The 13,052-nt window shown below is 37.1% G+C and overlaps 1 protein-coding gene across 25 annotated transcripts in view; it reads left to right on the top strand.

Moving 5' to 3' along the window:
- Nucleotides 1-13,052, top strand: part of LOC127436814 (CUGBP Elav-like family member 2) — a 226,935-nt gene that overhangs the window by 174,330 nt on the left and 39,553 nt on the right. For all 25 annotated transcript variants that reach the window (XM_051691221.1, XM_051691234.1, XM_051691231.1 and 22 more), the window contains 2 exons: nucleotides 7,525-7,573; nucleotides 12,105-12,239. In XM_051691221.1, the coding sequence (XP_051547181.1) occupies nucleotides 7,525-7,573; nucleotides 12,105-12,239 (184 nt within the window). The remainder of the gene's footprint in view (nucleotides 1-7,524; nucleotides 7,574-12,104; nucleotides 12,240-13,052) is intronic.

Here is a 13,052-nt window from a genome sequence, read left to right as displayed (position 1 = left end):
AATGAAAATTCTCTCATTATTTACTCACCCTTATGTCCCAGGTGTGTATGACTTTCTTTCTTCACCAGAATACCTTTGAAGAAATATAGAAAAATATCTTAGCTCAGTAGGTCCTTAAAATGCAAGTGAATGGAGATTTCTCTTTTGAAGCTCCAAAAATCACAGATAGTCTGCATAAACGTCATCGATACGACTTCAGTGGTTAAATTAATTTCTTCTAAAGCGATACGATCACTTTTGGTGTGAAAAAAGATGAAGAGAAAAGAGAGTGGGGTCCAAGTGGTCTCTCGTGTGATGTGTTCACGTTGCCATGATACAGACATAATCTCACATTCTCCACTCGGTTGAGACATCCAGGATAAGCACACAAATTCACCATTGACAGTAAAGAAACCGATAAATAAAAATCTAAACCAAAACCAACCAATCTTCAGAATAGCGTTCCTCCTTCTCACTTGTAAACAGCGCTGCTCTTCCGGCTATGACGCACTTGCCTCAGTTCTCACATGTTTCAAATGCCAGTGCGATAACGTCGCACACGTGTACCGCTCCTGACCGGAAGCATGATTTAGAGTTCAAAACAGTACTTAAATATTTTTCTTTTTCACACCAAAAGCGGTCATGTCACTTTAGAAGACATTAATTTAGCAGCTGGTGTCGTATGGATGATGTTTATGCTGACTATCTGTGATTTTTGGAGCTTCAAAAGAGAAATTAAAGTATTTTTCAATTTTTCTTCAAATGTGTTCTGGTGAAGAAAGAAAGTCATACACACCTGATATCACGAGGGTGAGTAAATAATGAGAGAATTTTCATTTTTGGGTGAACTATTCCTTTAACCATTTTTTTTTTTAATACACAGAAGCATTCACCATTAACAGCTGACGGAAGTGACGTTTCAAATGCATGCGATGTGTTACCACTAGCTTAAGCTCATTAGCCAACCTCAGTTCAACACTTATAAATTACAATAACGTACATATTCACACAGCTTGTGGTGATGATAAAGCATTCAACTTACATTTATAAGGTGCTGTTGTCACTGAAGTTTCTCTAGTTGCTACATTCTCCATTATTTACAATTGTTTTATCAGGCCACGAGCATCGCGACCAGGTAACTCCGCCCCCTCCGCTACGTACGGCAAGCTGCGAGCGTTGAGTGCATGAAGTGTCCAATATTCCACACTCCTTTTTGATGGTTGAAAAAGGGCATCGTCCGAGTACTTACAATATAGGATAATTCTTCTTGTTGCATTTTCAGTGTTAACATACTACTCGCACTATTTCCACTATAGAATGACGTAGAACAGTGCAGAACTGTACGGTTTGGGATGCACCTTTTGTTTTTGCACGTGCTGTTACGTCTTGTACAGGGTCAAACGTTTTTGACCGTGAGCCCAAATTGATGATTTCGTTTGCGCTGACGACACGCAAAAACGCAAACTATCCATGGGTTGCACACGGACAGTCAGTGCGTACTGTGCCGATGATGAAATTTGCGTCACTGTGCGTGAAATGTAGCGGTACACAGAAAACCGGAGTATACTTTGGGTTTAAGGCCTGAAATATTGTCTAAGCAAGTACATGAACTTAAACGCTTCTAGCTATGCAAGCATGATTTCATTCATCATTAAATTACGAAATGTTTCAGAATGTAATTCATAATGCAACGCAAGTATGCTTGCATTCTCAGCGTTACCGCAAGGGTCGCTATTGCGTACTTATAGTGTAATTTTTGCATACAGTGTGTTTCTAGCCGTAGTGTGTTTGTGTATGTGTGTAAATAACATTATCAAAGGTTACTGTCAGCTATAATCAAAAGCAATTTTAAATAACAGTGTGCATTTAATGACAATAATACACACATATATATAGATAGACCAGCGTTATGTGTGTGTGAGAGAGTGAGACTCTTTAAAATGTTGTTTTTCGCTTGTCTTCTTATTGTTTTTAAATGTATGTCATCATTTTGTTTTGTTAGTAATGTTGTTTTCCTATTCCAAACTCTGTAGCCTACGGCAGTCCTAAAGATGTCACGTACAATTATCAAATCAGTTGCCAACATAATTAGACTGTCTCTGAGCTGTGTGTGTGTGTGAGGACGATTGAGAGCTAATGTAGGACATGTCTTTAAGAGTATCTTAAGAGTATTCTCCAGCTGTGAGTGATTCTTCTCTCTCTCTCTCTCTCTCTTTGAAATAAAATGACTGCGCATTAGTTCAGTGTGCTGCTCATACAATATAATTGAATACATTGCTTGTTAAGCACTCTCAATAACGCTCAATAACTAGGAAAGCGTAACACAGTCATTCATATTTAATTAGCAAACATTTTTTTTTTTTACAATAATTAGTCACCTATGAGAAATAAAAGTTGTAGTAAAGTCTGATTTATTTCACTAAACATCTGAAATCTGAAATGCTGTGAAGGGACTTCTAGGATTTGAGTGGTTACTCGATGATTACATTTGTGAATCTTTTTAGCACATTCATTGAAAAAACACTTCTGAACTAGGGATGCACTGGTACCAGTTTTCTCTTCTGATCTGATTTCGATACCTGAAATCTCAGTATCGGCCAATACCGTTCCCGATCCGATACCGGTGTTGTTGTTTTTTTGTATAATCAGTTTAGAATATCTTGACCTCATTGTGTGGAACTAATTGGGGGTGCTCTTTTATTTGTAAAGTAACACAAACATCTAACTACATTATTTCAATATAAATGTATAGCCTATTAAGAACAACTTTATTGTTAACTGGTCTACTGGATAATGCTGCTGCAAAATTAACAGTAATTCCAGTGAAAGTCATGAGAAGAAAAGAAGTGAGTTTTTTCAACTTGTATCTGGACTTTAAAGGAATCTATTTTTATTTTATTTTTTCACTTTAGTTGTAAGATATCAGTCCACTTTTCATTCGCACAGTTAGTTTTTGGAGCACAGTCAACTTAAATATTGTTATAATTTGTAAACAAATAATAATGATAATGATAAATAATAATAATAACAATAATAATAATAATAATTATTATTATTATTATTGACTTTTAGAAAGTGAAAATACAACAGTAATATATTTCAGTCGTGCATCTTTAACTTTAAAACCCTCGTGCTTTTATTTTGACGATCGTAAAATTCCAGGAAGTCCTGTAAGTGTCTGTTTGTGGGCTACTTCAGACTAGTTTCATTCAAATCTGGAGAAATGGTCCTTCGGTGTCTTTCTAAATGCATATTATAAGTGAACCGATCTATTGAGCGTCTACATCTGAGATGTTGTTCGTGAATAGCGTTCAAATATGAAAATAGCCGCGAGCTCTGAGGGCTGAAAATAGCCGCGACCGCCTCAACAGTCTGCGCGTGCTATGTATGTGTGTCAACAGAGCAGCGCCATTCACTAACGTGCTGCGCATGCATACTACCTGTGTATATTTACTTATTAAACACAGCCTTTTTCTATTCACAGACCTGTTGCATATCTTCAAGTGGCTTTGAATAAAATGCACAAGTCATTTGCACTACTTTAATGGTGCTTTTATGGTTCTTTTATGTCATTTTTGGAGCTTGACAGTAACGAAAATGACTAACACAGAGTATCGGATTTGGATCGGGCTCGTCAGACCCAATCCATCTAAAAACATCAGTATCACAGCCTATACTGATCCAGGTATCGGATCGGTGCATCACTAATCTGTACCGATTCACTGAAATCAATTGGACTTACCAATGCTAAAATGTTCTCTCGTAAATATAAGTCGAAACACATTCCTTCAATTATAGCTCTGTTCTGTGAGCTTCAGTCCTCTGAAATAAACCAAAACATCAATGACGTCTAAATCTAACACCAAAAAATCGGCACATCTTCCACTTTAGTGTGATTCAGCAGTAACTGTAAAGCCTTGTCTTGTATTATAGATCAGAATGATGCCTGTTTAGACTTCACTGCACGTCATCCACGCACACACACACACACACACACACACTCACACACACACACACTCACACACACACACACACTGGTTCTTCCTTACTGCTCTATTTGAGAGAGTTGATTAAAATGTTTCCACAAGTGAGTGTGTGTGTAAGTGGGTTATCAGTTTATAACTCTGACAGATGTTATTAATCACAGCCTGAATCGGTATCCAGAAGGTCTTTTTGTGTGTTTGTGTGTTAGCATTCACTCTATTAGTGGAAGTTGAAGTGTAGTGTTTTTTGTTGTTGATGTTATTATTGCTTATTGCTTAGCGCTTCAATGTTTGTCATTGTGCGTGTTTCAATGTGTGTGTGTGTGTGTGTGTGTGTGTGTGTGTGTGTGTGTTTGAGTGTGGCAGATTATAAAATCCCAACTCTGTGCCCATCTGTCTGATTCTTGCAATCTTTCACATAAACACACACTGTATCCTTGAACCACTGGACTACACACACATGGACACTGCAACAAAACAACCTCTCCCAACAAACTTGGCTTATAAATGCCTTATACGCCGTTAGTAGTCCATACAGTGTTAAAGAAAGTGAGGTGTGTGTGTGTTGAAGGTCAAAAGTCAGCGTTGACATGAAGTAAATTATATCTTCAGTCATTTCTGACTGCCTTTATAATTTGATCCAACTTGAGAGTTATGGAGCTGTCAGTTTGTCTTCCCCAGACGCTATGACTGCATTTAAGTGTGTGTGCGTGTGTGTTTGTGTGTGAGTGCATGCGTGTTATTTGTGAGAGCAAGCATGTACAGTATATTTCATGAGAAATCGGTATCAGATGTGGGGAGCGTGATCCCTGTAATTAGTGCCACGGTGAGAGAAAGAGCACACACACAAACGTATGTGAGGACACACACTGCACGGAGAGAGAATGCGTACCACATACAGTATAAGCTGACATTCATAAGGAGACAGATGTCATACAAAGCTTTGTGTGTGTGTTAGACCGACTCTGGATTGGCAGTAGAACAAAGCTGGACTCAAACTGTTGATCAACACACACACAGCTGCAGAGAAACCCACAAAGATGTTACAAGAGGAGGAGAAAGAAAAAGCGATAAAATCAAAGAATGAATGAAAGTAGAGTTTGAGGGTTAGCAAGATGGAGCGTAATGCAATGCAACTAAACATATGGATCATGAGATGTGTTTTTAGGCTTTGTCGCCACCAATGATGGATATAATCTGATTACAAAGTAATAAGCTACTGTAATCTGATTACTTTTAAAGTCAAAAGTACTATAACACATAAAGCCCAAAGTATACTTCAGTCAGACGCACAAATCTCGTCATCAGCAGAGCGCTCAAGCACTGAACGCACACAGCCAGATTTTTCTAACCGGAATGTGCATGCGCCTGGATTTATGTGCACTAATTAGTGGGACCAGAATGTGGCAACACTCACATTTGAGCCGTTATTGTCACGAAGAAGTGCTAGAAGAAGATGTAATTGATGGTAAACAACAGGAGACGAAGGTAAAATCATCAACGGTGGATGTGTATGTCAAGAAAACCTGTGTGTGGAGGTCAGGAGATCCCAGCTTGAAGGAATATAAAGACATCTTTATGGGTCCTTATGAGAAATAGTCTGGCGTCTCATAGCAGTCGTAGCGCGCATGCCAAACGCCTGTGTATGTGCACACAGTCAGATGAAGTATACTTTGACAGCCTTGCGTTCGACTGTACAGACTCTGAGCCTTTGCGTCAAAATCGAAGCATACTTTGGGCTTTACAGTTTCTGACTAGTAATTCAGTTAATAACTTTTAAGTATATTATTTGGGTTACACATATTTCTAATTTAATGTTAGTTATGTTAGCTATATATTTTTCTGTTAAAAGTGTTTTGGAAAGTAACTTAAAAGTTAAGTGGATTACATTTATATGAAGTAAGCAATAATGTAATCTAAGTGCAATTTTTTGAATTTGTTGTGGATTACTCTTTAAGTAACTTAACAAACAACGGTCGCAACCTATTTTTGAATTAGGCTACCTGGACATACTGTTAGATATTCTTTTCCACGTTGTCTGATGGGTAACTGCACACAATAAGTCTCCTTTAGCATTTTAGCTAGCAATGTTACAGTTGAAATTGTAAACACTGGCCATGTTTGTAAGTATACTTTGAATATTATGCAAGTTTCTTCTGGCGCTTTTAGCACAGTGGACTTCTAGAAAAGTCTCGACAAAAGATTTTTCACCTGTATTAAATTTGTTTACTAACAATGAATGTTCAACAGTGTAATGCACATGCATCACAGGATTTTAGCCATTTTTTCCTGTTCTTTTTTCTTTTTTTTCTTTTTTGAAAGTCATAAGAATTCCCTGCATATCTCATATTCTGAATTGTTTAATCGAATTCTGTGGTGGAAATGACTTTTTTAATGTTTGAAAACAAAATGACACACACCTTTGTATTGCTAAGACTTTTTTTATATTTTATGTAACCTAAATTCACAAAATAACAATATTTTCACACGTTTTGCATAACTTGTATATATATAAAAAAAAAAATATATATATATATATATATATATATATATATATATATATATATATATATATATATATATATATAAGGGGCAAAGTTGTGGGACAGTGTCATTTTTGAAAAATTAATATAAATTATTTTCACACAATAAATATTTAAATGATTTGTTTATTTCTCTCTTTGTTTAGATTATCATAGCTTTAAACATATAACAATTTGTAATTTTGTAATTGATTTTTATAATTTAATATTGAAAGTCTGGGTCTGGGACAAGGTAAAAAAAAAAAAAAAAATTAAAAAAAAAAAAAATCTTTATGTAAAAATCATTTTAAAGTACCAAAAAACAAATGATGAAAGCCTGTTAAAAAGTTTCCAAGTGAATTTTAATGTGACTTTCATATAAAAATAAATAAATAAATAACCTGAAAAAGAAAAGTTGTAATCAGTTTGTTTGTGCAGTGTGCATCATTGGATTAAAATGTAAAATGTTTCTATTTCTAAGATAATACCTTAATGTCACTCATGTAATTAAATATGTATAATACATATATAATTAGGTCCAGTGACAATATTGTAGCATACTACTGTTTGAAAAAATGTATTGTTGCATTTATTTGTTAAAAAACAAACAAACTAGTATGTATACAGTGTATACAGACATAATATGAGATCACATCCTGTGTGCACATCCTCTTATTAATCAAAAAACAAATCAATGGATGTCAAGAGGTGGAGAGAACAAAAACAAGTGTGCGAGAGAAAGAAGGGACACTATAAATGTTTAATCTGCGAAGTGCTGACAAATTACCTTCATCAAACCCCAAACACATGCAAACGTCTTCATTCCGTTAGTCTACCGAGATATAGAATAGATGCTGCTGCAAAAAAAATTACGAGACATTAACTAGATTACAGAGATAATGTAGAACATCATAGACGAGGTTGATTGTTTCTCTGTGCTAGTGTGAGTGTTAATGAGCGTGCTGTAGTAAATGTGCCGTGCTCTGTTGTGAAGTGTTTGTGTGTAAATGTAACCCGTGTGTGTATGTCCTGTGTTTCAGATGCACCACCCCATACAGATGAAGCCCGCAGACAGTGAGAAATCAAATGGTGAGTGTTTGTATGCGTCTCTTATTTTTCTCGGTTCATCCGACTGTACGTTTGTTCTTTGGGTTCGTCTCTTAGTGGATTTGTGTGCATGTGTATGTGAGGGACTGAGAGATGGCTGAATTATTGAAACCCAGGAGGATCACGGGTCAAGAACAGTTTAAGTGTTTGCCCTGGCAGTGACTCACACGCGTACACACTCGTATAAAATCATATTGCTCACAAAACGATTTTTATAGATGTGGTTAGGAATTCCACCGAAAGGTGGTGGAGCTGGTGGTTAGCCAGGTTATCTGCAAACCTCTCTCAAAATTGGCTCATGTTTACACTGACTTGAGAGCTGAAAAGTGACACAACTGAGTGCATTACTACATAATCTACCCACAAATAAACATTGCAAGTATTTTGCCTTGTTCCAGATGAAGTTGGAGGTGGCAATACTCGAGCTGAAATTCCCCACTTCCAACCTTAAAGTGTTCCAGTCAATCATATGCAGAGACGGACTGGCCATCAGGAGAACCGGGACTTTTCCCGGTGGGACAGCCGCGTAATGGGGCTGCGAAATGCAGAAGGGGACAGTGAAACACATTGCCACAACGAGTCAACCCCCGTTTTCCATGTAATGTGTGTCCAAAGACGAGATCCACGCAATCTATTTGTCACTGAATAATATCTCTTTTAAAGGTGCATTTGGCGATTCCTGAGAAACACTGTTGATATTCGAACTCAACTGCCAAAACAAACACACCCATTTCTTCAGTGCTCCTTTGGAAGCTCCACCCCCCCAAATTTATGCACGCGAGACGGTTTTACGCACACCAGCTCAAGACACTCACAACTCTCGTGCTACTAAATCTAACAACACCATATATGGGTTCTGTAAAACATAGAAAAATGTATGTTACACACCTGTTGAGCTGCATCCGTCTTCAAGCCTTTTACCTCTCGGAGGTCTCTCCACTGCTGAAAAGTCTCGCCGATGTTGAAATGGCTCCTAGCCCTCAACTTATCATAATCCTTCTTTTTTAGTTTATATTCATCTGACCTTTTTCTCTTGGTCTGTTTCTCAGCCATTTGTCCTTCTTGGAGTTTAGAAAGTTCGCATCAGCCAAATTTGCCTTCGCTCTTCTAATGAATTTCTCTCTCGCTCTGCCCCCACCCCCCATCCTGTGCACACACAAGAACCACCCCCTGTTGCTGATTGGCTGGAGTAGTGTTGTGTGGATCATTCTGATCCACTTTGTTTTTGTCCCATTTACAGAGCCAGGGCTGTGTACAAATACTAGATTTTTTTCAGCCCGCCCACAGAATGGACAGCTAGCAGACTGTGAGGAGATATTTTCAGAATTTGACAAAAAGTGGATTAGAATTACTGAGTGCACCTTTAATACCCTTTCAGTACAGTCAATTGTTGATCAAAAACAACAAAAAAGAAACATTTAATTCTAAACACAAATAGCACGGAAGAGATAAAGCAATTTGAGTCATTTATCGTTAACGTGCTCATTTACAGACACTCTTTAAAGAAATGCCGGTTTTCTTAAAGAGACAGTACCGATTTTTAGCACGTGTTCAACAAAATAATGTAAAAACTCATAAATGGTGCAAATTATGCAATTAAACAATAAACATGTAACCAGATATAATATATGCAATATAATATCATATTTATTGAGTGACGACATGGATTTTGTCACATTTGTTCAAAGCTCAAATGTGACCAAAATGACGGAAAAAAAATATAAAATATAATTATTCAAATTAATATTTTCATAATGTTCCTAGTTAAAAGGTCCCCTGTATAATTAACAACATTAGCTGGGAGAGAATTTCTTTCATTTGTAAGCAAAAGGGACATTATAACTTAAATATACCCATATGAATCAATATCAATTAAAATCGAATTGAATAGAAAGCTTGTGAATTAGAATTTAATCTAATTGAATTTAACCAAGCCCTGTTTGTGGACTCTCCATAGCAAGTAGCAATTTTTTTAATATTTCCCATTCATTTTTTTTTTTTCTTTAGGGATTTCATAAAATCCATCATAAAGGAGTTGTAAGTCATGAAACAAAACAATTTAACAACATAAAAAGCTTTGATTTGAAGACAAAAAAACTATAAGAATAAAAAAAGAAAAAAAAGACAGATTTTCAAGACTGGGTCACACTTTATATTAGGTGGCCTTAACTACTACGTACTAACATTAAATACATACAAGACTATGTATTTACTGTGTAACTGCATGTTGTTCTGCAAAATTCCCACATCTGCTGCTACTGAGGTTGAGGCATGGGTAGGTTTAGGAGTAAGGGTAGGGTTAGGATTAGGGGTTAGAGTTAGGTTTTGGGGTAAGGGTTGGGTTAGGGGTAAAGTTAACAGTGTAACTACAAATGTAATTAAATGCAAGTACTTTAAATGTAATTACAATGCAACAACATGTATGTACAGAATAAGTACATTGTATCAAATGGTGAAGTACATAGTAGTTAAGGCCACCTAATATAAAGTGGGTCCCAAGACTGTGTACTTAATGTCCCATAAAGCAATGCAAATTACTTAATTTACTTAAAAACTATAGAATAATATAAAAAAATAGGTAGCTGCAGAGCTCTTTTGGTGTGCTTTGTTAGCAGTGATTCTCTGGTGGATCGTCAGGAATTCCACTTTTAAACATGTTTTTGTAAAAATGAAGATGAAATAACGTAGACTGATGGCTTCAGCAGAAGCATATACCATCAATTAACAACCTCAGAACTCACGGTATGTCTGTCTTTAAAGGTTTATAAGTTATCAATAAAAATCATTTTGCGTATGGTGAAAATGAATGGGATTTTTTCTTTCGGAACCAGGCTGCTTTATTGAACCCGTACATTTTTTTTATCCAGCAAAATGGTTGAAAACGTAGGCAATCATTGATGCACAACCAATTATTACATCTTCCCGTGTAGTGAAAATATTTAAAAGTCTAATTTTAACTTTGAAACAATATAGCCACTATTTTGGTATTGACTTCAAATGACACTTCTCAATGAGGTCGAGGTTGATCAATCAATCAGAAGTCCAAATTAGAGCGCCGTTCCTCTGTTCTTGTCTTCATTTTTCTGGTTTATCCTGTTTTATTAAGAAATAAATCACAATACGGAAGTAAAATTGGTCGCAAATGCCATTTCATGTTGACTTCAAGGGGCCAGTGTGAAGCCCATTCTTCTAGCCCTGGACAAATTCACAGAATAACGCTAAATTTGGCAGCTGCTTCGACACACGGCCGGTGGAAAAGACTAGTCTACTCTCTTAATCCCTGCCTCCTTGTCTTTCTGTCTCTCCTGAGTGACAGTGATGTTATAGATGTGCTCCTACTGTCATAAGTCTCACAGAGATGATGTCATTCTCATAAAAATATTTGAGATGCTCAGTGTAAGCACAGCAGTAATGCGTTAGTTTCACTCATTAGTGAATGCTGTCACCCATCAAATTGTGTGTGCACGGTTAATCTTCTACTGGTACAACACTGTGTGTGTGTGTGTGGTGTGAGAAGTGAAGCCTTTGTAACAGCACTTATCACTGGCTCATCCTGTCGCTGTTAAATGCACAAACAATTCAAACAGCAAAATAAACAAGTGAGCTATCGATTTCCCAGAGTGCTGCGGCTGGCTTATCGGTCGCCTGGTGGTAAGAGCTGACACATTCTTCATTACAAAATTGGATTACAGTTACCCCCCCCCACTCTCTCTCTCTCTCTCTTACAAACACACCCTCTCAGTGCAAACCTTCATCTAAAAATATGACTTCAGTGCTCTTATAGATGTATTTGCTTCTTGTTTAGTCTTCCTCATATCATGCTGATAAAATTTCAGGCCAAACTCAAGTCCCCCTCTTAGGGGGCTTTTAAGTCAAGTTGGAGTGATTGTAATTACGAGATGGCTGCACAAGAACGGCATGTCGGAACGGCATGGGAAACTCTGGATTTTCTTGAGTTGGGGGCGCACCACTTGAAGTATCACAGTAGAAGCAGTTAGCATTTTGCTTCCTTTTGACGAATAATAGTGGTAAAGCTTATTAAATACTGCTTATTTAGTCAGTTTATGAGGCAACAGGCTTATGCGGAAAAACTAAATTTCCATCATTCTGTGTGGCAGCACGAGAATGATAAAATACACACATAAAGCATCAATTACACACTTTGCTCCTCATTATGTTGCACTAATGCTAAAAAAGCTTCCTGTTTTTGTCAGTAACTAAATGAAAAAGGGAGGAAGATAGATGAAATTGCCCAGCGCTTCCATTGTTTCCCTGACCAAAATCACTTGAATGCGCATAGTAATCATGATTTCCAAGTTCATAAATAGGAACTTCACAAAAAGACTTGAGGCAGCATTTCTCTCTCTCACACACACAAACAAATTAGATGCAAAAAGAGCGGTCAGGCCATTGAAACCAGTGGGGCAGACAGAGAGATGTTATGTAGTCTTGTCCCAATCATTTAGCCCACATTGTTCATCCACTTGTTTTCTCCACCCTTCCTCTTATTTAGCGGTGGAGGACAGAAAGCTATTCATTGGCATGGTGTCGAAGAAATGCAACGAGAACGACATTCGAGTCATGTTCTCTCCATTCGGACAGATTGAGGAATGCCGCATTCTTAGGGGACCAGATGGACTCAGCCGAGGTAAGAACAACGCACAATTGTGTGTATATATTGTATATGTATTTTTACATAATGGAAAACTGGAGGAAAAAAAGTTATTTGTGCTTGGTAGACATTAAATTGCCCCAAATATTTAACAAATGAAGACGCAAGGGACATAGAAAGTATACAACTTCATGAATAACAGGTAGTCCATTTTTTTTCTAGGTAGACATACCAGTACTGAGGCCTTACTTTGGAAAATTATGAGCCTGTTTAAATGCACACCAATATGCTGAGAACTCCCAAAAATCAGCTTATTTAAAAAATCAGAACAAAGGGAGATACCGCTTTAACATTAGATTTGAAAATGACATTCTCTGCTTTTGATGTCTAACCATGAAGAGGTATGTGCACAACACTTGTGTACATTGGATAAGCCGGTAGGAATGTCTGTAAAGGTGTTTACATGCAACCTGAAATATGGGTAATGGCCAAAAATCTACCCAAGTCGAACGGTTTATTCTTAAGCTGTTTATGACCACACACCGATAAAGGAAAGCCGTTTAATGTGTGTACATGACCACACATGTTGTCGGCTTATTAAGCATAATCGATGTAAGAATGTGCATGTAAACGCACTCAGTGACTTTAGTAAACCAAAAGTAACAAAAACTATTTGTGTGGATGTGGCCTAACATTATCTGAGTTCCCGTAGATTTTGTCAGTTCAAACCATTCTAGCCATTCTCTGTTGACCTCTCTCATCAACAATCGCTCACGGGATGTTTTTTGTTTTTGGCACCATTCGGAGTAAATTCTAGAGACTGTTGTGTGTGAAAATCCCAGGAGATCA

Source organism: Myxocyprinus asiaticus, chromosome 47 (genome assembly GCF_019703515.2).
Source record: "Myxocyprinus asiaticus isolate MX2 ecotype Aquarium Trade chromosome 47, UBuf_Myxa_2, whole genome shotgun sequence".
In the NCBI taxonomy this organism is placed as follows: Eukaryota; Metazoa; Chordata; class Actinopteri; order Cypriniformes; family Catostomidae; genus Myxocyprinus; species Myxocyprinus asiaticus.
This window is presented reverse-complemented; position numbering and strand designations above follow the sequence as displayed.